The 27403-nt window shown below is 47.2% G+C and overlaps 2 protein-coding genes and 1 long non-coding RNA gene across 4 annotated transcripts in view; 2 read left to right on the top strand and 1 right to left on the bottom strand.

Annotated features, from left to right (window-relative positions):
* The window catches only part of LOC308584016 (uncharacterized protein), a 59305-nt gene that overhangs the window by 7796 nt on the left and 24106 nt on the right, over nt 1-27403 (top strand). The gene's annotated exons all lie outside the window — the stretch shown is intronic.
* Nucleotides 3923-15491, bottom strand: LOC308584207. Of its 2 annotated transcripts, XR_014006639.1 has the most exons (3): nt 12668-15491; nt 6224-6353; nt 3923-4143 (listed from the first exon to the last, which is right to left on the bottom strand). It is a non-coding gene; the product is annotated as an uncharacterized lncRNA (long non-coding RNA). The 2 variants fall into 2 exon arrangements; XR_014006640.1 differs by lacking the exon at nt 6224-6353.
* On the top strand, nt 16163-26559 carry LOC308584035 (uncharacterized protein). The gene is made up of 5 exons (XM_081188679.1): nt 16163-17328; nt 18101-18224; nt 22622-22713; nt 22902-23075; nt 24664-26559. Exons 4-5 carry the CDS (start codon nt 22943-22945, stop codon nt 26001-26003), a joined length of 1473 nt encoding a protein of 490 aa, XP_081044805.1. The 5' UTR covers nt 16163-17328; nt 18101-18224; nt 22622-22713; nt 22902-22942; the 3' UTR covers nt 26004-26559.

Below are 27403 nucleotides of genomic sequence, written 5' to 3'. Positions count from 1 at the left end.
GCGTTGGGTGGTTCCCTGAGGTTTGGCAAACGTTACGTTGCTCCCAGGTCTTGCTAATATGTTACTTGCATGCATGGACGGTGCTGTTTTGGCCAAAGCACCAGGATTGGGACAATTTCAGGGATGGGCTGGATGAGGACAGCGGCGGAGGAACCCTCTCTGGCACCCGGGGCGAGGCAAACTGCTCGGCAGCGCATGTGCAGCATCCGTACGGACTGTGCACGTTCCCTCCATCCCTTACCTGAGGCAGCAAACACAAGGCAGCCAAGCACAGCGGAAGGATCTTCATGGCTGCGTTAGGATGGGTTGAAGCAGCGAGGCTCGATGCACAACTAGAAACCAGAAGGTTGCCAGGGGACGGCTGGGCTTTCAGCAATTGTAAGCTCCTGGAGAAGGTGCTTCTGGGCTCTCTTTTGCAACGTCCAGCAAGTCGTACCATGCTTTGAAGGAAGGTGGGGCTGTTGTTCCAGCTAGAAGCACAATGTGCTCTCCAAAATGAGATGTAGGGATAAGAGGTTTAGGCCTGTGGCGAGACTGGGAGGATGTGAAGCCAGGAAAAAACTGAGTTACTGAATACATCCTGGTAGATTCATGGATGATTTGCAATCAGTAGATAAGGACCTCTGACTCTCAGTTGTTCCACAGGGCAGCAAGACGTCACCATTCTCCCTGCTCTGCTGCTTCTTCAAGTCTAAATGTTATGCCTTTGATAAAGAAGGTAAGCTTTTACAGAGTTACGATTAAATACAACAAACTCTGCTTATAGAGATGGGAGACACAGAGGCATACGAACAAACGAACGTGTTTGCATTAGGGGATGTCCTAAAGTAGAGGACCTTATGCATTATATCAGTGTTTCCCAAACGTTTTTGGGCAACGGCACACCTGTTTACCGGAAAAAAATCTCGCGGCACACCACCATTAAAGCCCCGCCCCCGTGACGTCATTCGGGGAGCCGGCGGCCTATGGTGCGAATGCAGGCTTTCGCTGAAGCCTGGAGAGCGAGAGGGGTCGGTGCGCACCGACCCCTCTCGCTCTCCAGGCTTCAGGAGAGCCCCACCGCCAGCCCCACAAGCTCGGGGGACAGCGGGAGAGGCGCAGTGCGCCCTTCCCGCTGTCCCCCGACTTGGTTAGAAGGCTGGCGGGGGGGGGGAGCCTGCTCCTCCCCGTCGCCAGCCCCGCAAACTCGGGAGACAGCGGGAGAGGCGCAGCGCGCCTTTGCCGCTGTCCCCCGACTTGTCTAGAAGGCTGGCGGGGGGAGAAGCCTGCTCCTCCCCGTCGCCAGCCCCGCAAACTCGGGAGACAGCGGGAGAGGCGCAGCGCGCCTTTGCCGCTGTCCCCCGACTTGTCTAGAAGGCTGGCGGGGGGAGAAGCCTGCTCCTCCCCGTCGCCAGCCCCGCAAACTCGGGGGACAGCGGCAGGGGTGCAGCGCGCCTTTGCCGCTGTCCCCCGACTTGGCTAGAAGGCTGGCGGGGGGAGAAGCCTGCTCCTCCCCGTCGCCAGCCCCGCAAACTCGGGGGACAGCGGCAGGGGCGCAGCGCGCCTTTGCCGCTGTCCCCCGACTTGTCTAGAAGGCTGGCGGGGGGAGAAGCCTGCTCCTCCCCGTCGCCAGCCCCGCAAACTCGGGGGACAGCGGCAGGGGCGCAGCGCGCCTTTGCCGCTGTCCCCCGACTTGTCTAGAAGGCTGGCGGGGGGAGAAGCCTGCTCCTCCCCGTCGCCAGCCCCGCAAACTCGGGAGACAGCGGGAGAGGCGCAGCGCGCCTTTGCCGCTGTCCCCCGACTTGTCTAGAAGGCTGGGGCGGGGGAGCCTGGTTTTGCGGGAGGCGGGGGAATCCCCCCGCCTCCCAGGAAAGCCAGGAGAAGCCGTGCAGCCCTTTTAAAAGGCGCGTGGCTTCTGCCGGTTTTGCGGGAGGTGGGGGAATCCCCCCGCCTCCCAGGAAAGCCAGGAGAAGCCGTGCAGCCCTTTTAAAAGGCGCGCGGCTTCTGCCGGTTTTGCGGGAGGTGGGGGAATCCCCCCGCCTCCCAGGAAAGCCAGGAGAAGCCATGATCTCTTTAAAGGGTTTGCACGGCTTCTGCGGGCTTTGGGGAGAGGTGAGGGAATCCCCCCACCTCCCAGTAAAGCCAGGAAAGCCCTGTGCAGCCCCTCCGCCAAGGAGAGGCTGCACGGGGCTAAAGGGGAAGCCAAAACAGCGAGCGGGATCCATCCCGCTCGCTGCCTTGGCTTGATCCATAGCTGCACGCAACCCCTCCGGCAGGGAGAGGTTGTGTGCAGCCTGTACGCTGCTCTTTGGGGCTGCGGGGGGGGGGGAGATTTTTTTCCTTGAATTCCCCCCCTTAAAAACTGGGTGCGCCCTATGGTCCGGTGCGCCCTATGGTGCGAAAAATACGGTATATCATTTCCCAATTTTTTAAAATTACCTTAGAATCCCGCCACATATGATAAAATGTCCCCTCCTTTTCCTTACACTTCCAACATATATTTGAACTAGTTTTGTACATTTTCCCTGACTGCACTGGTGTTGTATACCATCTGTACATCATCATGTAATTCTCCTTCAATAGGGAACAATCTGTACATTTTAAATCAGTTTTCCATAATTCTCCCCAATCTTCCATCATAATGTTGTGACCTACATCTTGTGCCCATTTAATCATAACTGATTTTACCTCTTCATCTTTTGTCTCCCATTCTAATAGTATGCTGTATGTGGCCTTCAGTAATTTCACTTTCCCTTCAATCACTTCCGTTTGAAACCTAGATCTTGTATAACTAAATCCTTTCTTACAGTCTTCTTTATGTGTTTCATATAGTTGTCGATAATGCAACCAACTCTGAAAGTGGTCTTTGATCTCATCATAATCTCTTAATTTCCATTTTCCATCATGTTCCTTTAATAAATCAACATATGTGAGCCATTTTCCTTTCTTTTCCAAGCGGTTTGAGCAGTAATGCTTCATGTGGTGAAAACCACCACGGGGTCTTTTGTTCCAAGAGGTCTTTGTATCTCTCCCATACTCTCATTAGTGATTTCCTGATTATATGGTTGTAAAAACTTCTATGAACCTTCCCTTTCCCGTACCATAAGTATGTGTGCCAGCCGAATCTGTAATTTCCAATTTTGGGCCAATAAAGGTCTCACCACGGTTGTTGCATACATAAATAATCTTTGATCCACCATTGCAATTTCCTCTCCCATCAAGCCACTAAGCCTAGCAGGAAAGCTTCTGGCTTTTTGGGAAAGGCATATTTAAAAATCTTTTTCAATTCATTATAAATTAATTCCCAAAATAATTTTGTTTTCTCACACGTCCACCACATATGATAAAGGTCTCCATCTTTCTCTTTACATTTCCAGCATAATTTATTACTCATCCTATACATTTTAGCCAGCTTAACCAGTGTTAAGTACCATCGGTACATCATTTTCATTACATTCTCTTTTAAGGTGGCACATGCTGTAAATTTTAGACTCTCATTCCACAACCTCAACCATGCTCTACCCAACTGAGCTGTCGAGGCCGCTTATCTATTGCCTTTGCAGTCTACCTTTTCCCCATTGTGCTCCTGCAGAGCCTAGGACTTGCCAATCAGAAGGTCAGTGGTTCGAATCCCCATGACGGGGTGAGCTCCTGTTGCTCAGTCCCTGCTCCTGCCAACCTAGCACTTTGAAAGCACATCAAAGTGCAAGTAGATAAATAAGTACCACTCCGGCGGGAAGGTAAACGGCGTTTCTGTGCACTGCTCTGGTTCGCCAGAAGCGGCTTAGTCATGATGGCCACATGACCCGGAAGCTGAACGCCGGCTCCCTCGGCCAATAAAGCAAGATGAGCGCCACAACTCCAGAGTCGGCCACGACTAGACCTAATGGTCAGGGGTCCATTTACCTTTACTATTAAAAAAAGAAACTTGGAAATAGAGGGAACCACGCCTTTTAATTTGCTTTTATTGCAAAGGAGAAGCTCGTGTACTCATTAAAAATGTTGCAAAGGCTTCCTTTTTTTGGTTCAGATGCTCTGGTGAATAAGCAGAAGGCGTCTCCAGCCAGGGATGAAACAGGATCCAGTGGCTTTCGAAAGGAGGAAGCACCTCTCGTTTTTCAGATTCCTGGGTAATCAGGCAGCACTCAACAGCATACGTACTTACTTAAAAACAAAGAAAAAGAAAACCCAAGGGTTAGTTCATAGCAAAGAACTTCATAGCAAAGCCACAACGGTTGACACATGGAAAAACAAAGGAAGTCATGTTGGTGCATAGGGTAAGGTGAAGGTAAAGGACCCCTGGACGGTTAAGTCCAGCCAGAGGCGACTCTGGGGTTGCGGCGCTCATTCTCGCTTTCAGGCTGAGGGAGCCGGCGTTTGTCCACAGACAGCTTTTCTGGGTCATGTGGCCAGCAGGACTAAACTGCTTCTGGTGCAACGGGACACCGTGACGGAAACCAGAGCGCACGGAAATGCCGTTTACCTTCCCACCACAGTGGTAGCTATTTATCTACTTGCGCTAGTATGCTTTCGAACTGCTAGGTTGGCATAAGAACCTATCATTTGGTACGGATGGGTGACGGTCAATTTCAGCTCCTCATTTTCCCAATGTTAAGTTCAGATCTTCATCTCAGTTTGCAATTTATTATTAAACGCCTCAAGAAAATTCATCGGGATTTTAGTGCAAATTTCTCCCACTGTGTTTGCATGCAAGTTTGCCTCTTTGTGTACACCTCTCCACTCCTGTGCACTTTTGCACACGTTACATGACTAAGGAACGGTGCTGCAAAATTCAGAGAAGTGTGAAATTCAAAGGATGGCTGCGTTTCAGTTTGTGTATTGCTTTGGACATTGGGAGTTAGGTAGGTTGCACCTTGGGTCTAAAAGAAATGGAAGAGGGAGAATTTAGGAGACTATTTAAATAATAAAACTATTTTCCATTATAAACTCATTATAAAGAATTATAAAGCCATTATAAATAATGCATGCAAACACACTTACCTTACCAAAGATATTCAGCAGGTAAATAAATGTATGGCTAATTCTGGCAAGCATCATAAACACTTTTCTTCAATTATCCTCCCATTCACAAAAGATTATCAGAGTTAGTCATAATAAAACTACTTTCTTAGTTCAGCAAAAAATCCTCAGCCAAAATCCAAGATGCTGCTTGTGTAAAATCTGCAGTACTAACTTAAAAGAACCGGGGAGGCAGAAGGAGGTAATCTTCAACACTGATACTGAACTGAAATAGAAATCCTCATTGACTCGATTTTAGGAAATATTGTACAAGATTTTATTTAAGCTCTGACCTGGACTTCAGAGATTAGGAATGCTGGGTAAAACCCCCAATATGTTTCCTTGGGGAGAAGTGAGGTTACAGAGAACCAGGCAGAGGGCCTACTCAGTGGTGGCGCCTGCCCTGTGGAACGCCCTCCCATCAGATGTCAAGGAGATAAACAACTATCTGACTTTTAGAAGACATCTGAAGGCAGCTCTGTTTAGGGAAGCTTTTAATGTTTGATGACTATTGTATTTTAATATTTTGTTGGAAGCCGCCCAGAGTGGCTGGGGAAATTATTATTATTATTATTATTATTAAGTTTAACTAGCAAAGGTGATTAAGATGGCAGCCTGTTGTCTCTCAAATCCAATGAGTGCTGGGAGTGAGGCAGGGCAGAGGTGTTATTTTAGTCCAACAACCTTCGAGAACTTTTCTTTGGTGAGCTGTAGAGACATCACCTTGTAAAGCAGAGACATCACCTTGCCAACAAAGGTCCGTATAGTTAAAGCTATGGTTTTCCCAGCAGTGATGTATGGAAGTGAGAGCTGGACCATAAAGAAGGCTGATCGCCGAAGAATGGATGCTTTAGAATTATGGTGCTGGAGGAGACTCTTGAGAGTCCCATGGACTGCAAGAAGATCAAACCTCTCCATTCTGAAGGAAATCAGCCCTGAGGGCTCACTGGAAGGACAGATCCTGAAGCTGAGGCTCCAATACTTTTGCCACCTCATGAGAAGAGAAGACTCCCTGGAAAAGACCCTGATGTTGGGAAAGATGGAGGGCACAAGGAGAAGGGGACGACGGAGGACGAGATGGTGGGACAGTGTTCTCGAAGCTACCAGCATGAGTTTGACCAAACTGCGGGAGGCAGTGGAAGACAGGAGTGCCTGGCGTGCTCTGGTCCAGGGGGTCACGAAGAGTCGGACATGACTAAACAACTAAACAACAACAACAAGTTACCTTTTGCAACATGTCATGCGGTTTTTGCACACTCCAATCTTAAACATCTTCTTGGGACAGAAGGAATAGAGGCATTCTGCACGAGCAGCCCGGCATTGTAGATTATTATGCACTATGTACCTTGCATATCCTGCATAAATGGGGGGAGTGGGGGAATATCACTGTCTACTTGGAGAGTAAAGCAAATTCAGATGAGGAGGAAAGGGAGGCAGAAGTTCAACGGCTTTAGAAGGTGAGGTGAGGAATCCCGTGCCCCTCTGAGTGTTCTGGCAGTCCCATTACCCCAAAACCATTGGCCGCAGATGTTCACCACGGTCCCCACCCTCCCACTTTACAATCAGTTCATCATAAATGGGACAATCAAGAATGTCTTCATTGTACAGGCTGCTTCCTTCATGGTTCCAGCCAGCTACGCTCTCATCCAGGATAACTTCATTCCAATCTCCCTCCTCCCAGTTTTTTACACACACACACACACACACACACACACACACACACACTGCCGGATTTACATATAGGCTAACTAAGATATAGCTTAGGGCCCCATTCTCTTGCCCCCCCCAAAAAAAAAAATTAAAGGAAAGAAACCTGGACATATATTTCCAAACTATAAGATAAAAAAAGAAATAGAGTAAAACCTACATCCAGCAACAGTGTTTTGTGTTGTGTAGGCTCCTATGATGTAAGTCATGGGCACTGACTGCTAGCCTGCTCCCTAAAATATCACTGGTTTGCTCCTTTCTATATATAGGGTGCCTACATTCTGCATGGACTGGTTGCATGACAACATGTAGCACACAGCTGCAGACTGTAGTGCAGCACAATTGAATGTAGGTCAAGCTGTTTTACCTGTTATCTAATATTAAAATACATATTTTGTTATGTGCAAATGGCTTTAGATACCTATTAGGTCCATAACTTACCATATAGCATATATTCAACACAAAAAAACAGCTGCAATTTGTTGTTGACAAAGGACAGCTGGACATTACTTTCAGTAGCTTAGGGACTCATCAAACCTAAATCTGGCCCTACGCACACCCACACACACCAATCACACCAGTCAGCCTCATTAGACGGTGGGTTTATTTTTGGGTGGCGTTGGGTGGTTCCCTGAGGTTTGGCAAACGTTACGTTGCTCCCAGGTCTTGCTAATATGTTACTTGCGTGCATGGACGGTGCTGTTTTGGCCAAAGCACCAGGATTGGGACAATTTCAGGGATGGGCTGGATGAGGACAGCGGCGGAGGAACCCTCTCTGGCACCCGGGGCGAGGCAAACTGCTCGGCAGCGCATGTGCAGCATCCGTACGGACTGTGCACGTTCTCTCCATCCCTTACCTGAGGCAGCAAACACAAGGCAGCCAAGCACAGCGGAAGGATCTTCATGGCTGCGTTAGGATGGGTTGAAGCAGCGAGGCTCGATGCACAACTAGAAACCAGAAGGTTGCCAGGGGACGGCTGGGCTTTCAGCAATTGTAAGCTCCTGGAGAAGGTGCTTCTGGGCTCTCTTTTGCAACGTCCAGCAAGTCGTACCATGCTTTGAAGGAAGGTGGGGCTGTTGTTCCAGCTAGAAGCACAATGTGCTCTCCAAAATGAGATGTAGGGATAAGAGGTTTAGGCCTGTGGCGAGACTGGGAGGATGTGAAGCCAGGAAAAAACTGAGTTACTGAATACATCCTGGTAGATTCATGGATGATTTGCAATCAGTAGATAAGGACCTCTGACTCTCAGTTGTTCCACAGGGCAGCAAGACGTCACCATTCTCCCTGCTCTGCTGCTTCTTCAAGTCTAAATGTTATGCCTTTGATAAAGAAGGTAAGCTTTTACAGAGTTACGATTAAATACAACAAACTCTGCTTATAGAGATGGGAGACACAGAGGCATACGAACAAACGAACGTGTTTGCATTAGGGGATGTCCTAAAGTAGAGGACCTTATGCATTATATCTTGCGCTGCCCCTTATATAATGAAGCAAGAGAAAGATTTTTAGCACCTATAATGACAAAGTCCCCTGGCCAGAACCCCTCTGACATGATTTTATATCTCCTCACAGACACAGATAAGTATGTGACCTGGCGTGTAGCACTCTTTGCAACTGCCGCAAGGAAAATTAGAGCAAATTATATAGCCAAGGTAGCCACCAACTGTAAAGGAGATGAATTTATTTGACCCTATCTGTTGTTGTTTAGTCGTTTAGTCGTGTCCGACTCTTCGTGACCCCATGGACCAGAGCACGCCAGGCACTCCTGTCCTCCACTGCCTCCCGCAGTTTGATCAAACTCATGCTGGTAGCTTCAAGAACACCATCCAACCATCTCATTCTCTGTCGTCCCCTTCTCCTTGTGCCCTCCATCTTTCCCAACATCAGGGTCTTTTCCAGGGAGTCTTCTCTTCTCATGAGGTGGCCAAAGTATTGGAGCCTCAGCTTCACGATCTGTCCTTCCAGTGAGCGCTCAGGGCTGATTTCCTTCAGAATGGAGAGGTTTGATCTCCTTGCAGTCCATGGGACTCTCAAGAGTCTTCTCCAGCACCATAATTCAAAAGCATCAATTCTTCGGCGATCAGCCTTCTTTATGGTCCAGCTCTCACTTCCATACATCACTACTGGGAAAACCATGGCTTTTACTATACGGACCTTTGTTGGCAAGGTGATGTCTCTGCTTTTTAAGATGTTGTCTAGGTTTGCCATCGCCTTTCTCCCAAGGAGCAGGCGTCTTTTAATTTCGTGACTGCTGTCACCATCTGCACTGATGACCCTATCTACATCAAGCTATATTCTGTCTTTATCACTAAACTCGAAATATAATAGCATTGTATTAATTAACATTATTTTTAGTATATTAGTGGCCATGTGATAATTTTAGCTTATAAATTTTATTGTTTAATGTCTTAACTTGTATATTAAGGTACTTTTATAGATCTTTTTAGAGTAGGTAATGTTTTGATGATATAAATGTTTTAAGTTTTTTTGTATCAATCCAGTATATTTTCTTTTAATTGTTGAATGATTCTGTGTACATTGCGGCAGCCTTTGGCTATGTGCAATAAAACTGACTGACTGACTGATAAAGAAGGTGTGTTTTTTTGGGAGGGGTAACCAGGAGACGATCTTTGTGTTGATCTCCATTCAGTTCTGGTACTCAAAACAAATTCCTGGGGTTTGGCTATGTACATTAGTGGCTTGTAAAACATCGAGAGAGAAATGGGAGTGCCTGATCACCTCATCTGTCTCCTGAGAAATCTCTATGTGGGACAAGAAGCTACAGTTAGAACTGGATATGGAACAACTGATTGGTTCAAAATAGGGAAAGGAGTACGACAAGGCTGTATATTGTCTCCCTGCTTATTTAACTTATATGCAGAATTCATCATGCGAAAGGCTGGGCTGGATGAATCCCAAGCTGGAATTAAGACTGCCAGAAGAAATATCAACAATCATGTTTCAATTGGATGTACTGCCATTCTGTTTCACTGGTTAATCCGTACAAAAAAAGTCTTTGATTGTGTTATGTATTAAGATTAGCTGCAGTTCTCACTGAGGGCCACCAGTATGCAAATGAAGGATTGAGAACTGTCGCTCACTGATTGGTTAGCTAGTTGGGAGTTGTTACTGTTACAAGTCCCCTGACACAACCTTGATGGCAGAAAGTGAGGAGGAATTAAAGAACCTTTTAATGAGGGTGAAAGATGAGAACACAAAATATGGTCTGAAGCTCAACATAAAAAAAACGAAGATCATGGCCACTGGTCCCATCATCTCCTGGCAAATAGAGGGGGAAGAAATGGAGGCAGTGAGAGATTTTACTTTCTTGGGCTCCATGGTCACTGCAGATGGTGACAGCAGTCACGAAATTAAAAGACGCCTGCCTCTTGGGAGAAAAGCGATGACAAACCTATACAGCATCTTAAAAAGCAGAGACATCACCTTGCCGACAAAGGTCTGTATAGTTAAAGCTATAGTTTTCCCAGTAGTGATGTATGGAAGTGAGAGCTGGACTATAAAGGAGATTGATCGCTGAAGAACTGGTGCTTTTGAATTCTGGTGCTGGAGGAGACTCTTGAGAGTCCCATGGACTCCAAGAAGATCAAACCTCTCCATTCTGAAGGAAATCAGCCCTGAGTGCTCACTGGAAGGACAGATCGTGAAGCTGAGGCTCCAATACTTTGGACACCTCATGAGAAGAGAAAACTCCCTGGAAAAGATCCTGATGTTGGGAAAGATGGAGGGCACAAGGAGAAGGGGACGACAGAGGACGAGATGGTTGGACAGTGTTCTCAAAACTTCCAGCACGAGTTTGACCAAATTGCAGTAGGCAGTGGAAGACAGGAGTGCCTGGTGTGCTTTGGTCCATGGGGCCATGAAGAGTCGGACACGACTAAATGACCCAACAACAACAACAAAAACATCAAGATGGCTGTCCCTCACGCACAGACACCCCGTGTGTTGCATTTCAAGTCATATTCTTATGTTGCTCAACAGGCCTGAGAGGGTATGGGCACGTCTTTGCTGAATGCCCATTACCTGATTTGTTTCCCTGCACCAAGCTCCAATTTACTGAAGCTGTCACACAACCATAGGATTGTAGAGTTGGAAGGAACCATGAGGTTCAATGCAGCAATATGCAGCTGTCCATTACAGGGATCGAACCTACAACCTTGGCATTATCAGCACCAGTGGTGGGGTCACAGGGGCAGCTGCCTCAGGAGCAAACTTGTTAGGCGCGCAAAATTTTGACATCTGGTGCTGCCTCAATACAGCTGTGCGCTTCCGCCACTGGGCTCCGCTGAAAACAGCTTCTCCATGCGAACCAGGAAGTGACCTCTCCAGACAGAGAAATGACAGTGTGGTATAGTGGTTAAGAGCGGTAGACTCGTAATCTGGGGAACCGGGTTCGCGTCTCCGCTCCTCCACATGCAGCTGTTGGGTGACCTTGGGCTAGTCACACTTCTCTGAAGTCTCTCAGCCCCACTCACCTCACAGAGTGTCTGTTGTGGGGGAGGAAGGGAAAGGAGAATATTAGCCGCTTTGAGACTCCTCAGGGTAGTGATAAAGCGGGATATCAAATCCAAACTCCTCCTCCTCTTCTTCTTTTCTTAGGCTGCAATCTCCTGGGTGATATGGATGCTGTTAGGCAGTTGAATGTGAATGCGTACTCTGTCAGTTTCTCTCCCTACTCCATGAGGCCCCGGGCAATGGCAACCCACGCTATGCCACTGATCAGCACCACACTCTTATCTGCACCGGACTCTAACCAGCTGAGCTGTCAATGGCACTTGAGCAATGGCTCATGAAATGTAAACACCTCAGCTCAGCCTTAGCTTCCGTTTTCAAAATGGAAAGAGTTCGGTTTGAGGGAAAATGCACTAAGTAGATCATATGGGTTGCCAAAGCACCCTAAGCTCTTGGCTTTAAACATCACATGGGGGAGCATGCTGGAGCCTGACTAAGAGGCAATGAGTGGCCTACCTTGCGATTCTTTCATTCCAAGTGTGTTGCTTTTGCCCCAGTCTCCAACTGGTGGATCTTGGGATTCTAATAAAAAACAAAGTTGATCCCCAAAGGTTGCTCACACCTACTGCTTCTGGAAGGTGACTTGATATCACAAACGGGGCCTTTGCAGCGAATGCCTTTAAGTATGTCCTCCTGGTGGGGGGACTCCAAGGGCCCGCCAAATATGCTTTTTGTGAGAAACCTATAAAAAGCCCCAATTGAATAAGACATTGGGGTTCAGTTAAAATACCCTTGGCTTTTTTGGCTCATAACAGTTCCCTTTTGTGCATAAAAGACACATACCGTATCTTTTGCTCTATAAGATGCACTTTTCCCCTCCTAAAAAGTAAGGGGAAATGTGTGTGCGTCTTATGGAGCGAATGCAGGCTGCGCAGCTATCCCTGAAGCCAGGAGAGCGAGAGGGATCACCGCTTTCGCTGCACAGAGATCTCTCTTGCTGTTCTGACTTCGCCTCGCTGGAGAGGCGCTGCGCAGAGAGGGAGAGAATTTTTTTTTTCTTGTTCTCCTTCTCTAAAGCTAGGTGCGTCTTATGGTCGAGTGCGTCTTATAGAGCGAAAAATACGGTAGTCCAGTTGCTGCTTGGCTCCGGGAGAACAAATAAGAATGATATTGAGCAGTGAACTTAGAAGTAGCAAAATTATGGGAGTCTGGCAGCTGGGAGTCTGGCTATGCCAGCTTACCAAGGACAACTTGCCCTCATATAGGCTTGTTATCTAGGTGAACATAAATCACAGACTACAATTCTCCTTTCTTTAGTACATAGGTGTGGCATTCATATGGAGCCCCCGGTCATCTCACGGACTATTGACCCGTACACCACTAATCCGCTGCCACCAGTCTCAGTCAGGTTCTTAAGTTTAAAAAGAAGAGTGTAGTTTATTGCAAGCACAAATAAACTTTAATTGCATTCTAAACGTTGCTACTCTTTACCTTCTTAGTCTTATTTTATCCTGAGAGCCAGTGTGGTGTAGTGGTTAGGAGCTGTGGACTCGTAATCTGGTGAACCGGGTTCGCTTCTCCGCTCCTCCACATGCAGCTGCTGGGTGACCTTGGGCCAGTCACACTTCTCTGAAGTCTCTCAGCCTCACTCACCTCACAGAGTGTTTGTTGTGGGGGAGGAAGGGAAAAGGAGATTGTTAGCCGCTTTGAGACTCCTTCGGGTAGTGATAAAGCGGGATATCAAATCCAAACTCCTCCTCCTCCTCTTCTGTCTCTATCTCTTCTACCTCCCCTCACACAAGAACCAACTGCACTGTCTCTCTATTTCCAACTGCTTTTCCAACTGCCTTTCCCAACCAACCAACCCACTAAAACCAACTACCCACCCTAAACCTCGGGCTAAGCCCTTTTATAAACAGGTAGGCTCCGACTCTGGCTTTTCTATTGGTCTACCTATTAACTCTTTCTCCCCCCCCCCCCGTACAGACATTTTCAAACGAACGGACAAACGCCACAGTAGGCTTCAAAACTTTAGAAGCGAGGGGCTCTAGAAGAGCTGGACACAAGTCAAGTTGCAGGCTGGACATCCAGACACTTGTATCCAATGGGTGTCTTGCCAGCTACCCTCTGCTGATGTTTGCAGCTTTTTGACTGGATTTTATATGAATTCTTTGTCTGTATATCCTATAAAAGGTCCAGGGGGTAACACCCCCTCTCTGTTCATCCTTTGTGGAAAGGACCACACTGAACCTATTTACTGCAGTAAATAAACTTTTGGGTAGTTAATGGTACTAGTGAGACAGCAGATTTGCCCTGCAACACTGAGAGGAAGGGCGTCCTTATTATTTCAGTTTACCTCGCTTGCCACCCCTGCAAAACCCAGGTCCAGTGAGGCCATGAGCAGAGATTAAAGATGATAATCTCTGAAATGCAAACCCTATAGGCCAAAGCAAGAGAAAGCAAATATGGACTTTATAATAGCCATTTTCCAGCAAGAATGGCAGTAGGCCAGGGCTGAATGTAGGAAAACAACAGCAACAAACAAGGACCCTTTGCCAATATTTCACTGAGGTTGCCTCCAGATTGTCACCACTATTGTGCATGAGGGATTTGCGCGCATACAGGAAAGTTAGGTTTGCATGTTTAAAGTGGGCTGAAACGATCTGTTGCCCTAGTGCAACATATTCACTGCAAGAGAAACCTAGACCTTTTTGCAGTTAGAAAAGTAATGGGGAAATGCACAAAAAATGGGATTAATGGGGAAACATATATTCTTCATGCAAGCAATTCTGAACGAATGCAAGGCGAATGTGCATTGTAGAATGTGCAACCTCCTCATGAACAAATTGAAACTAATGCTCAATAAAGGCCAGATATTAGGCCCCTCCAGAAATCCTTCTTATTGTGCAGGCGAAGCAGATAAAAGTACAAATTTGAAGACACTGGAAGCATTCAGCATCCGTTTTGCATCTATACCGCAGAGTTGCCAGCCTCTGGTATTTTGAAAATGTAACAAGGGAGAAGGCCTTCACAAATCTACTTGGAAGCACAGCAGGAGTGAGTGAGCAGGGCACTGAACAACACAGCTCATGTTGGACTTGCGTTCGACCGAGCTACTCCTCCAGTCGAGTCCTCCAACGTGATTAACGACCTGAGCCTTTGATGAGGCTCCAGGCACATTCCCTCATTACGTAGAGTATACAGCAGCAGCAGAAGATGAGATGTGAGCTACATGCTAGGAGTTTTAGTTCTAACTACACAGACATAAAAGAAACATGCATCCTCTCTCTGTGAAAGCAGAGAGGCAACTGGAACAAAGAAACCAGGAAACCAGTAATATCAACATCTGTCTCCCGTGAGACTTCCAACAGCCTGGAGTCTCTGGAATATAAACAGAGCCTTGGAAATGATGTAAAGCCATTGCCACAGCATCCTCCGTAGATCTCTTTGCCTTGTACGCAAACTGGTAAGGGTCAAGTCCTACTGGCAGACAAGATATGATATGGTTCCTTACCCACTTTTGCTTCCCTGATATCCCTTTTCAAGTTCACTCTTTCTATACCATACGGTACCCGGCACCCAGTTCTAAAAGCAGAGTTTCTGGCCTTCAAGAATCTCCTACCCTCTCCCGTCATCCAGGGCTTCCTATTCGGATACAACTTAAAATACTTTTCCCTGGTGCATTTCCTGTGCCGAATCTAATATAATCCAGGACCGTTCATGTAGACATTTCTAGATCTTGATGGTTGAACATACTCCAATCGGTCTCCTGGAAACAGTCCTGCAACTGCTGAGAAGCTCCCAAAGGCCACAGAGTAACCATCCGTGTTTATAGCTGGCCTTGTTTCCTGAGGGGTGTGTACACTGGTGTCAGAAGCAGGGACACATGATCTGAACCACCGAGGTGCGCCTCATATTCCCGGCTGATGTTCGTATACACCTTCTCAAGAGTATTTTCTCCCCTTTTTGCACACTCAATGTGCTGATGGGATTTTGGGAGTACTGCCCTCACATCTGTGTGAGTGAAGTCCCCCACGATAATCCGCGCTGCCTCAGGGTATCTGCTCAATGAAGCATTGATGTTTTCATGCATACTACTCATGGCCCTGCAGGCATTTGCAGTTGGTGCTACATAAAAAAAAAACTGCAGAGATAGTGCAGGATAGTGCGCACCCCGGAAATGATTTCTTTCAGCTTCTGCCTTCTGGAAGAAGGTACAGGGTTATAAAGACTAGGACTAGCCACCTGAGAAACAGTTTCTATCCAAAGGTTATTTTGGTTTTAGATGCAGTGTAAGGTAGTCTCTTTGAGAGTATATTGTATTTAATTTCGTTGTTCCCGAGAGGGGGCAATGACAATAAAAATATTATTATTATTATTATTAATTATGGGGTGTCAGAGTTTTTAGGGGGCTGACCAGGTTGGGATAGCAGGCTTGTTGGTTTTTGAATGTCTGATGTACATTTTTTCAATTTCGTTGTTCTGTATAGGACAATGACAATAAAGATTATCGTATTGTATTGAGACTCATCTGGAAAGTGCCATATCATGTTCCTTTCCCCACTTGCCAGGAGTCTGAGCTCCATTTGGGGTTCCTCCTTCCACACCCCAAGGTTCCCCCAAAGCCTTGGGGAAGGAAACTGAGGCAGGCTCTACTTGCTCCCCAGGGCCCTGCAGGGGATTCAGGGTGGGGGCCCTGTCTCTTCCTTTGGCCATGGCACCCGCAGGAAGCCTTGGAAGAAAGGCAGGAGACCCTCAGCAGAGAACAGCCAAGTCCGGTTCTTCTCCACAATGGCTTCCTCTTCTGAGAGCTCCCTCTCTTTCTTGTCTGGGCTGGACTGGGAGGACCCCAGTTCAGCCAGTTCCCTAGAGTCCCCCCACTGCCTCCTGAGACCCTTTTCCCCATGGCCTGCAGGTGGAGCCCTTCTGCTTGCGCTGACTCTTGGGGTGACCAAGGATGCTGCTCCGGAGGTCAAACTCCCCTGAGAGGAGCCATGGCGTCTCTGGGAGCGGCTGGGGCCTCCGGAAAAAACAAAATGGCGTTCCCGCCTATTTTTGGAAAAGGGTGGGAAACGCCTTCTCCTGGCCTTGCCTCCTCCCTGGGCTCCTAAACGGCCTGCCTGGGCCTGGGGGGAATCCAGCTGCCCCCAAACAATGAGGGGAAAGAGGAACAGGAAGAGAAGGAAGGAGAAATGAAGGATAAGCTGGGAGGGGGAGCAGCCATGAGGGAAACTCAGGGGGAAAACTCCCTCAGGAAAGGAGAGGAGGCGGCCCAGGGGAATCTGAAAGGGGATTGGCCAGCTGTCCACTGGAGAGGCTTCTGATTGGTCCAGCCCTGCTCTGGGGTGGGAAATGGGGTCTCCTGCCTCCATGTGGTTCTGGGAGCCCCGTAGAAACTGGTTTTCTGGCAGGAAACGCAGGGAAAGGATGGCAGGGGTCCCTCTTGCTTTGAACTGGGAAGAGTCCCAGAGGGAGGGGCCACTCCCCTGAGCAACGTGCGCCCCCACACCTGCCCCCCCCTCCGGGTCGCGTGTGCGTTTCCTTCCTCGCCTGGGACACTTCCTCCTCCGTCTCTTTTCCTGGAATGAAAAGCGGCTGCAGAAGCAGAAAAATCCACTTGAGGGCGGGGATTATTTTCGGGAGGGGAAGGGTCTCCCGGCTGGGAAGCCCCCCCTCCACCCCCCCCCGGCTGAGCTGGAGGGTGTTTTTGGGAGGGGTGTCTTGAGGGAGCCATTTCTGAGCCCAAGGCACCTCCCGCCACTAGGCAGCCCTTCGCCTCTTCTCCCTCCCAGCCTTTCCTTGGGATCCAGGAGCCTCTATGTTGGGGGAGAGCCAAGGGACCCCCCGTCTCCCTTGCAGTTAGTCTGCTTGGATGTGGGCTCCTTGGGACAGAGTCCTTGACCCAGAGGGAGAAAGAGGGAGGGAAGGGGGGCAGCCCCTAGAGCGCAGGCGCAGAAGCAGGAAAACTGAAGGCAGGGAGAGGGAGGGGCGCGCTAGGCTTTGTAAGGGTTAAATGGAGCAGAGCTGGATTCCTAGAGAGGACGGGAAGTGAAGGGGGAAGGGGGCAAGGTCCTCCAGAGCAGAAGCCCCTCCCTCCCCGCTTTCTTCCCTCTCCTTTGCAAAAGCTTCCTTGGTGCCCCTCCTGGAATCCGGTGAGTCTCTTCCCCCTGAGGGTGCAATGGGGAGAAGGGGGTCCCAGGGGTGCAGGGAGTGGGCATGGGGGTCCCTGTTCAGATCATGCATGGTGGGGAGAGACCCCCAAGTCAGGGAGCTGAGGGTCCTCCCTTGTCCTCTGCCAAGCCAGGGAGGGGCTACCTCGCAGGAGGTCTGCTGCCCTGTTCTTCCTTGGGATCCAGATGCTGCCTTCCTATTGGGGGAGGGGACTTTGGGTCAAGAAGATAAGCCCCCTTCAGATGGAGGGAAAAGTCACATTTGTGAACAAAGGCTGCAGCCAGACGGGAACATTTGCACTTGGGGGGAGCACAGGGAGAAGAAAAGCCCTTCTGCATCTGCAGCAGCACAACCGGACCACTTCCTCTGTCCCAGATGCAACAACACATGACTCTCCCCCAGATCTCACTCCCAAAGACACACACTTCCATGGTCTCCTAAGACAGATGGATGCCAACCAACCAACATTCCCTCCCCTCCCCCTCCTGGTGCCCCTTGAAGTTGGCTTGAGGGCATTGGGAGGGTCCACCCCACCAGATGAAGAGAGAGGAGGTCTTTCCATCTGGAAAATGGGAATGCTTGCAAAGATTTACTTGAAAATGAGTGCCATATAGATAATAAAATTATTATTTTATGGAATTGCCCCACTTACACAAAGATTAATACCCATCATTTAAATACACAAGAAAATTGTTACAGAAATGAACAGAGCAATGTGTAGACGATCATCTTTATGCTCCCTTTTTCTCTTAGGGTCCAGTGTGCTTTGAAGACGTAGCTGTTCCTTTCAGAGGAGGACTGGGCTTTCCTGGATCCTGACCAGAGAGCTCTGCAGAAGGAAGTCAAGGAGGAGAATCGTGGGATCGTGGCCTCTCTGGTAAGGCTCCCTGCTGGATCATAAGATCAGCTTTGAAATTCCATACAGATTTCTGAAGGACAAACCTCCTCTATTTTGAGGGAGCCCAATAGCGCCACCTACAGCATCTGAGATGTTAACACACCCACAACTCTACTGGAATGGAAAACTCTCAATAGGAGATGTATCTCCTGTCTGGGAATATTTTTCCACCAGTCCTGTCTTTTCAAACCATGATGAGGTTGTCTGAGCTGCCCAGGCCTTCTTCAATGTAGGCTTCAGAGATCTTAGGGATGTGGAGGTACATCCTGTCAATTTCTTCTTTCCCTTTCTGCATCTCTCTTTTTTTGGTTGAGCAAAGAAATGACAGCTTGGAGCTGGAGCGGATTCCATAACTTAGCCAAATTAAATCCATCCCTGGAAAGAGCCAGGCTTTTTGAATCTCCGGTTCCCATAAATAAGTTAGCTAATACCAGCCAAAAAAGGCAGTAACTCCCTTCCCTTCTTCCTCTGTCACAAGTATTTATTTTCATTGTTCAGACATTTCAGGCTCGATTTCTTCCTCAGGCTAGGATTATTGTTATTAATGATAATACTGCCATGATAATACAGCAGATTGTAGGTGGTGATTTGGAAAGGAAGAAGAAAGGAGACAACAAGATAATCCACACAATGGAGAACCCATAGAAATATTCAGAGTGTGGAGAGAACTTTAGTTAGAGCTCCCAGTACACTTCCTATCAAGGAAAGCTCTTCATTCAGAAGGAGAGCCTCACTTCACAAGAAAGAACTAACGGGGGGAAGAATTAGTGCTTGAAATGTGGAAAGCTTCCTTCGCAGCTCCACCCACAATTTCCATGACATACTTCATACAGGGGAGTGTTTGGAAAAAGCTTCATACAGGTCAGAAACCATATCAGTGCTTGGAATATAGAAAGAGCTTCATTCAGTTGGTGAATCTAATTTTCCATGAAATATTTCCTGCAGGGGACTGTTTAGTATGTGGAAAAAGCTTCACCTAGGAAACCAGTCTCAATTTCCATTAAATAAAACACAGCAGTGATAATCATAGAGAGCCAGTGTGGTGTAGTGGTTAAGAGCGGTAGTCTCCAGAATCTGGGGAACCGGGTTCGCGTCTCCGCTCCTCCACATGCAGCTGCTGGGTGACCTTGGGCTAGTCACACTTCTTTGAAGTCTATCAGCCCCACTCACCTCACAGAGTGTTTGTTGTGGGGGAGGAAGGGAAAGGAGATTGTTAGCCGCTTTGAGACTCCTGAAGGGGAGTGAAAGGCGGGATATCAAATCCAAACTCTTCTTCTTCTTCTTCATAGAATTTTAGAAAATGGTATAAGGCATATGGTATAACTAGTTTTAGGAAACTTCATGAAGAATTAAGGGGAAAGATAGCATTGACCTGGAGTAGTAAGAAAATTTATGGTCTCTCCCCGAGTGCCAGGGACCCTCCTCCTACTTTTTTGTTTTGTTTTGTTTTGTAATAATTCTTTATCCAATACTGAAATTGCAAAACCCTTTTTCTTGTCAGCTTTGAAGACCTCATTTATTTGGTGATACTGGACCCACCCTGTTAGGTGGTGTTTATTTCCACCCTCAGTTTGGTCAGACTCATGCTGGTAGCTTCGAGAACACTGTCCCACCATCTCGTCCTCTGTCGCCCCTTCTCCTTGTGCCCTCCATCTTTCCCAACATCAGGGTCTTCTCCAGGGAGTCTTCTCCTGAGGTGGCCAAAGTACAGTATTGGAGCCTCAGCTTCAGGAGCTGTCCTTCCAGTGAGCACTCAGGGCTGATTTCCTTCAGAATGGAGAGGTTTGATCTTCTTGCAGTCCATGGGACTCTCAAGAGTCCCATCCAGCACCAGAATTCAAAAGCATCAATTCTTCGGCGATCAGCCTTCTTTATGGTCCAGCTCTCACTTCCATACATCACTACTGGGAAAACCATAGCTTTAACTATACGGACCTTTGTTGGCAAGGTGATATCTCTGCTTTTTGAGATGCTGTCTAGGTTTGTCATTGCTTTTCTCCCAAGGAGCAGGCGCCTTTTAATTTCGTGACTGCTGTCACCATCGGCAGTGATCAGGGAGCCCAAGAAAGTAAATTGTCTCACTGCCTCCATTTCTTCCCCTTCTATTTGCCAGGAGGTGATGGGCCCAGTGGCCATGATCTTCGTTTTTTTGATGTTGAGCTTCAGACCATATTTTGCGCTCTCCTCTTTCACCCTCATTAAAAGGTTCTTTAATTCCTCCTCACTTTCTGCCATCAAGGTTGTGATATTTCTTCTGGCAATCTTAATTCTGGCTTGGGATTCATCCCGCCCAGCCCTTTGCATGATGAATTCTGCATATAAGTTAAATAAACAGGGAGACAATAAACAGCCTTGTCGTACTCCTTTCCCAATTTTAAACTAATCAATACTTGCATATCCTGTTCTAACTGTAGCTTCTTGTCCCACATAGAGATTTCTCAGGTGACAGATGAGATGTCAGGCACTCCCATCTCTTTAAGAACTTGCCATAGTTTGCTGTGGTCGACACAATCAAATGCTTTTGCGAAGTCAATGAAGTAGAAGTAGATGGTTTTCTGGAACTCTCTAGCTTTCTCCATAATCCAGCGCATGTTTGCAATTTGGTCTCTGGTTCCTCTGCCCCTTCAAAATACGGCTTGCACTTCTGGGAGTTTTCAGTCCACATACTGCTCAAGCCTGCCTTGTAGAATTTTAAGCATAACCTTGCTAGCGTGCGAAATGAGCGCAATTGTGCGGTAGTTGGAGGATTCTTTGGCACTGCACTTCTTTGGGATTGGGATGTAGACTGATTTTCTCCAATCCTCTGGCCACTGCTGAGTTTTCCAAACTTGCTGGCATATTGAGTGTAGCACCTTAACAGCATCATCTTTTAAAAGTTTAAATAGTTCAGCTGGAATACCACCACTTCCACTGGCCTTGTTATTTGCAGTGCTTTCTAAGGCCCATTTGACTTCATTCTCCAGGATGTCTGGCTCAAGGTCAGCAACCACACTACCTGGGGTGTACGAGACATCCGTATCTTTCTGGTATAATTCCTCTGTGTATTTTTGCCACCTCTTCTTGATGTCTTCTGCTTCTGTTAGGTCCTTTCCACTTTTGTCCTTTATTATGGCAATCTTTGTACGATCTTTCATATCTCCAATTTTATTGAACAGATCTCTGGTTTTTCCCATTCTATTGTTTTCCTCTATTTCTTTTCATTGCTCGTTTAAGAAGGCCTTCTTGTCTCTCCTTGCTATTCTTTGGAAATCTGTATTCAACTTCTTGTAGGTCTGCCTTGGATTCATATCAAGATCATTCTATCATTTTTGAGATTGCATCCCAGTACAGCTTTTGCCACTCTTCTTGACTATGAGGGCCACTCCATTTCTTTTACGGGATTCTTGCCCACAGTAGTAGTTATGATGGTCATCTGAACTGATTTTGCCCATCCTTGTCCAATTTAGTTCACTATGCCCAGGATGTCAATATTTATTTTTGCCATCTCATTTTTGACCACATCCAGCTTACCTTTCAGCTTTGGCCCAGCCGCTTCATCAGCTCTGAATCTACTTGGGTGTAATCCTTGACGCCTCCCTTTCCATGGAGGCGCAAGTTACAGCAACAGCCAAGGTGACATTTTTCCACCTTCGCCGCATCAAGCAGTTGGTCCCTTACCTTTCCTGCCCCGACCTGGCCACAGTGATCCATGCAATGGTCACCTCCAGGCTTGACTACTGTAATTCGCTCTACGCGGCTCTGCCTTTGAAGCTGTCCCAGAAACTCCAGTGGGTGCGGAATGTTGCAGTGAGGCTCCTCACGGGTTCTATGCCATGGGAGCATATTCACCCTGTGCTTTTAAAGCTGCACTGGCTCCTGGTGGAGTACAGGGTCAGATTTAAGGTGCTGCTTTTGACCTTTAAAGCCCTTCACAGCCTAGGACCCTCGTACCTATGGGACCGCCTCTCCCGGTGTGCCCCACTGAGAGCCTCAAGGTCCATAAATAGCAACACCCTAGTGGTCCTGGGCCCTAAGGAAGTTAGATTAGCTTCAACCAGAGCCAGGGCCTTTTCAGCTCTGGCTCCGACCTGGTTGCACGCTCTGCCTCATGAGACCAGGTCCCTGCAGGATCTGATTCCTTTCTGCAGGAAAGACAGAGTTGATCCACCTGGCCTTTGGCTTAGAAACAGTTTGATTCCCTCCCCCTATTTCTCTTTCCTTTCTCCTCCTATGAAGAGACTGCATCCTAATGTTTTAATGTTGTATCTGAATCTTTTAAATTGTATTTTAATCAACTTTTTATTATTGGTTGTTAGCCTCCCTGAGCCCGGTCTTGGCTGGGGAGGGGGGTATAAATAAAATTTTATTACTATTATTATTATATGTTAACGTCATAGGACGATATGGACGGTTGACCTGGTCAGGTTGTCTCCTGCATCGCTCCCCACAACTTCTGAGCGTTCCCTCCCAGGGACCTCCGAGAAATCTGGTGAGTTCCAGGAGAGTGGAGAGGGGGACATGGATGGATGGAGGGTGAAGAGAGAAAGCTCTCTGGCCAGAAATGAGATAAAGCAGGGATTTTGCTGTGGGTGGGGCCCCCAACATATTGGGAGGCTTCCCCTGCAGAAAATCCCTGCAGGGCCTCCGAGACTGCCTTTGCTTCTTCCTCTCTCCCAGGACCCTGCAGCTTCTTTTGGCTCCTTGACTCCTCAGGAAGGATGAAAGACACAGATCCTTCAAAGCTAGTGAGGATGGAAGGGGAAAGATGGACGGTTGACCTGGTCAGGTTGTCTCCTGCATCCCTCCTCTCAACCACTGAGCGTTCCCTCCCAGGGACCTCCGAGAGATCTGGTGAGTTCCAGGAGAGTGGAGATGGGGACCTGGATGGATGGAGCCAGAGAGGTACAGGGGCTTACTCAGCTAGGGGGTGGGGGGAGGCAGACAGGCAGATGGATAGAGATCGAGAAGGGGAGCACCTTTTCGGGCTCCCCCACCTGCCTGCCTGCCTGCTCCTTTGTCATCTGCAGGCAATTTGAGCTAGGAATAGGTCACAGCTCCCCGGCCACCGCAGCTCTCAAAAGGTCTAAAACCAGTTCTGTGATCTAAATGCCCTGCCAATGTCAGACAACTCACTGATCCCGCTTTGCAGTTTGAATGCAGATGGGGACTCTGTGTGTTGTCTTTTTCCTTTTGGAATAACTTTTTATTTGCTTTTAAAAACAAGGAACATAGGACTAATAATAATAATAATAATAATAATAATAATAATAATAATAATAAATAATTTATTATTTATACCCCGCCCATCTGGCTGGGTTTCCCCAGCCACTCTGGGCGGCTTCCAACTGAATATTAAAAATAGTACAGCTTCAAACATTAAAAACTTCCCTAAAGAGGGCTGCCTTCAGATGCCTTTTAAAAGTAAAATAGTTGTTTATTGCTTTGACATCTGCTGGGAGGGCGTTCCACAGGGCAGGCGCCACTACCAAGAAGGCCCTCTGCCTGGTTCCCTGTAACCTTACTTCTCACAATGAGGGAACCGCCAGAAGGCCCTCAGTGCTGGATCTCAGTAATAAATGATACAATAAATGATACAAATACGTAGACTAAGTCTTCGCATGCCATTTGCATATCAAAAATAGCGGAATAATTTTGCAGGATTATTTTTAACATACGGTTCATCATTTGTGGTCGGTGTATTAGTTCTGGGTTCATGAATTGGTTTGAACTGAGTTATAGTCACTTTTCTTCTTCTATTGCTAATGAAACAATACAGAGTTGGTCTCCTCATGGACATGGGAGGGGGGTTCAAAGAGAAGAAAGCGATTTACGTATAAATTTAAATTTAGACCAACCAGATTGAGGCAACAGCTGACGGGGAGTGTTCAGGTGAAGATGTTGCTGTTTGTTTCGCAGACAAGGTGTGGACGTTCCATACATACCTGTATGTGATGAACTTCAACTCTTTGGCTGGAGACCAACAGCATCTGGGATTCTAACATCTCCCACCGTGAACCCAGAATGGAGGGATATCAACTGTTTCCTCTGTGAATGTTCTTCGTCTAGTCATGCCTTTTAAAACAGTGACCAGGATTCTCTGAACCACCCAGGCCTTAAATGCCGGCTTCAGAATTTTTAGGGAAGTTGATGTAAATTCTGTCAGTCTTGTTGTTTTTGCTTCTGTTTGCATTTGATTGACCAAAGATATGACTGACCTTGAAGATGGAGTGGATTCCAGGATTGAGCAAGATCCATTCCAGATAAAAGCCAAGCAATATGTCAGTAAATACCAGCCAACAAAGGCAGTGAAAACTATAGAAAGGCCCCACATCAAACTATTTTTAGTTCTTCCTCTATCACAAGCATTCATTAACTTTGTTCAATGATCTGGAGCTCCATTTCTTCTTGAGGCTCTAATTCGCTTCTCTCTTCATTGCAGATGGTGATGAACTGGAAGGGAAGAACAAGGGGGAGCACAACAGAATCCACATAGTGGAGAAGTCATATAAATATTCAGAGTGTGGAGAGAACATCCGTCAGAGCTCCCAGTCCACCTCCCGTCAAAGAAAGAGCTTCGTTCAGAGGGATGGCCTTACTTCACACGAAAGAGCACAGAGTAGGGAGAAACCCTATCAGTGCTTGGAATGTGGGAAGAGTTTTAATCAAAGCACACATCTCACTTCCCATCAAAGAATTCATACAGGGGAGAAACCCTATCACTGCTTGGAATGTGGAAAGAGCTTCACTAATAGCTCCCATCTCACTTGCCATCGCAGAATTCATACAGGGGAGAAACCCTATCAGTGCTTGGAATGTGGAATGAACTTCAGTCAAAGGGCCAAGCTCACTTTGCATCACAGAATTCATACTGGGGAGAAACCCTATCAGTGCTTGGAATGTGGAAAGAGCTTTAGTCAAAGTGCACATCTCACTTCCCATCGAAGAATTCATACAGGGGAGAAACCCTATCATTGCCTGGAATGTGGGAAGAGCTTCAGTCAGAGCCACAGGCTCACTTCCCATCAAAGAATTCATACAGGAGAAAAACCCTATCAGTGCTTTGAATGCGGGAAGAGCTTCGGGAAGGGGGACAAACTCACTTTGCATCAAAGAACTCATACAGGGGAGAAACCCTATCAGTGCTTCGAATGCGGGAAGAGCTTCAGGCGGAAGGACACTCTCATTTCCCATCAAAGAGTTCATAGAGGGCAGAAACCGTATCACTGCTTGGAATGTGGAAAGAGCTTCAGTCAGAAGGCGAATCTCACTTTCCATCAAAGAATTCATACAGGGGAGAAACCCTATCACTGCTTCGAATGTGGAAAGAGCTTCAGTCAGAAGGTGAATCTCACTTCCCATCAAAGAATCCATACAGGAGAGAAACCCTATCAGTGCTTGCAGTGTGGAAAGAGCTTCAGTCAGAGCCACAGTCTCACTTCACATCAAAGAATACATACAGGAGAGAAACCCTATCAGTGCTTGGAATGTGGAAAGAACTTCCGGAAGTGGACACAGCTCACTTTGCATCACAAAATTCATACAGGGGAGAAACCCTATCAGTGCTTGGAATGTGGAAAGAGCTTCACTAATAGCTCCGATCTCACTTGCCATCACAGAATTCATACAGGGGAGAAACCCTATCAGTGCTTGAAATGTGGAAAGAGCTTCAGAAGTAGCTCCCATCTCACTTGCCATCAAAGAATTCACACAGTGGGGAAACCAAAAAAGAGAAATAAAAGAAAAAATATTAAACAACCCTTACAAAATACAATTGTATAGAAAAGAGAAAGGGGGGATATAAACTAAAAATATTGTTTATGACATTTGTATCATATATATCATATCATTCGTCAGCACATATAAAGGCAGGCTCCCCCACTTCTCCCCTGCGTGACCCCCTCTTCCCCCCCTATCCCACCCAGAGAGATCCTTCCCTGTGTTCCCTCGGACCTCCAACTGTCCTCTTCCTGTGTGTGTCCTCCTAAATTCAAAATAAAGGAATCTTAATATAAAATATTAAAAATACTAAAAAATAGATGATGATGATCATTTATTGCTACCCTTCCCATCTGGCTGGGTTTCCCCAGTCACTCTGGGCAGCTTCCAACAAAATATTAAAATACAGTAATCCATCAAATATTAAAAGCTTCCCTAAACAAGGCTGCCTTCAGATGTCTTCTTAAAGTCTGGTAGTTGTTTTTTCCTTTGACATCTACTGGGAGGGTGTTCCACAGGGCAGGCGCCGAAAAGGAAACACCCATCTCCATCTGAAAATCATTTTTAGCAACAATTATTCATAATTTGCAATCCAGAATAAACCCAGCTGTATTTCGTATACAGTGGTGTAGTTCTTAAGAGCGATAGATTCGTAATCTGGAGAACCGGGTTTGCGTCTCCGCTCCTCCACATGCAGCTGCTGGGTGACCTTGGGCTAGTCACACTGCTTTGAAGTCTCTCAGCCCCACTCACCTGACAGAGTGTCTGTTGTGGGGGAGGAAGGGAAAGGAGAATGTTAGCCGCTTTGAGACCCCTGAAGGGGAGTGAAAGGCAGGATATCAAATCCAAACTCTTCTTATCCTCTTCACCAAGATGACACTTTCCCTTCATTCCCCCCCCCAGCCCAGCTTTCAAATCTTAATCAACTCAGACAGTGCAATATGACTCTTATAAGGATCGTCTAATAATCCAAATTAGTATTTCTCCAGTTTCTAGGTCCAGTTTCTATCAAGCCTTTTAAAAACTGTTCCAACAAATCTCAGCCAAGTCACAGTGGAAAATTTGGGTCTCTTATAATGTTCATCCAATCCTGCTTCCTCTTTCTTCTTTCCCTAATCTTTGGGCATTTCAATCCACTGGGGATGGGGAAGAAGGCATCCTAATTCCTTTTCCTCAAACGAGATCATAGCTTGCCTTGTTCACCGTTTCAGGAGTTGCTTTGCATCCTCTTTTGTTGGCTGTACATTTTTCTCTGCCGCTCATTCCCACACCAGCTCAGCCCAAATGTGTCTTTCCCTGGGGCTCTTTCTGTCCCCTCCTGCTCTTCCCTCGCCTGCTCAACACAACCTTCTGCCTCTCCCAGTGACTCCTTTCCAACGACTCCCAGCTTATGACCCACACATTCCCCTCCGTCTCTTTTTCTGTGTCTTCAGTCCCATACATGTCTGCATGGAGAGCAGAGC

Source organism: Podarcis bocagei (genome assembly GCF_964188305.1).
Source record: "Podarcis bocagei genome assembly, chromosome: 3".
Lineage (NCBI taxonomy): Eukaryota > Metazoa > Chordata > Lepidosauria > Squamata > Lacertidae > Podarcis > Podarcis bocagei.
The sequence above is the reverse complement of the archived record's forward strand: the minus strand, read 5'-3'. Positions and strand labels throughout refer to the sequence as shown.

Excerpts from the sequence above, each read along its gene's own strand:
- LOC308584035 (XM_081188679.1), top strand. The coding sequence starts at position 22,943 with ATGAAAGACACAGATCCTTCAAAGCTAGTGAGGATGGAAGGGGAAAGA. Across the intron at positions 23,076-24,663 it reads AGGGACCTCCGAGAGATCTG|ATGGTGATGAACTGGAAGGG; the intron begins GTGAGTTCCAGG and ends TCTTCATTGCAG.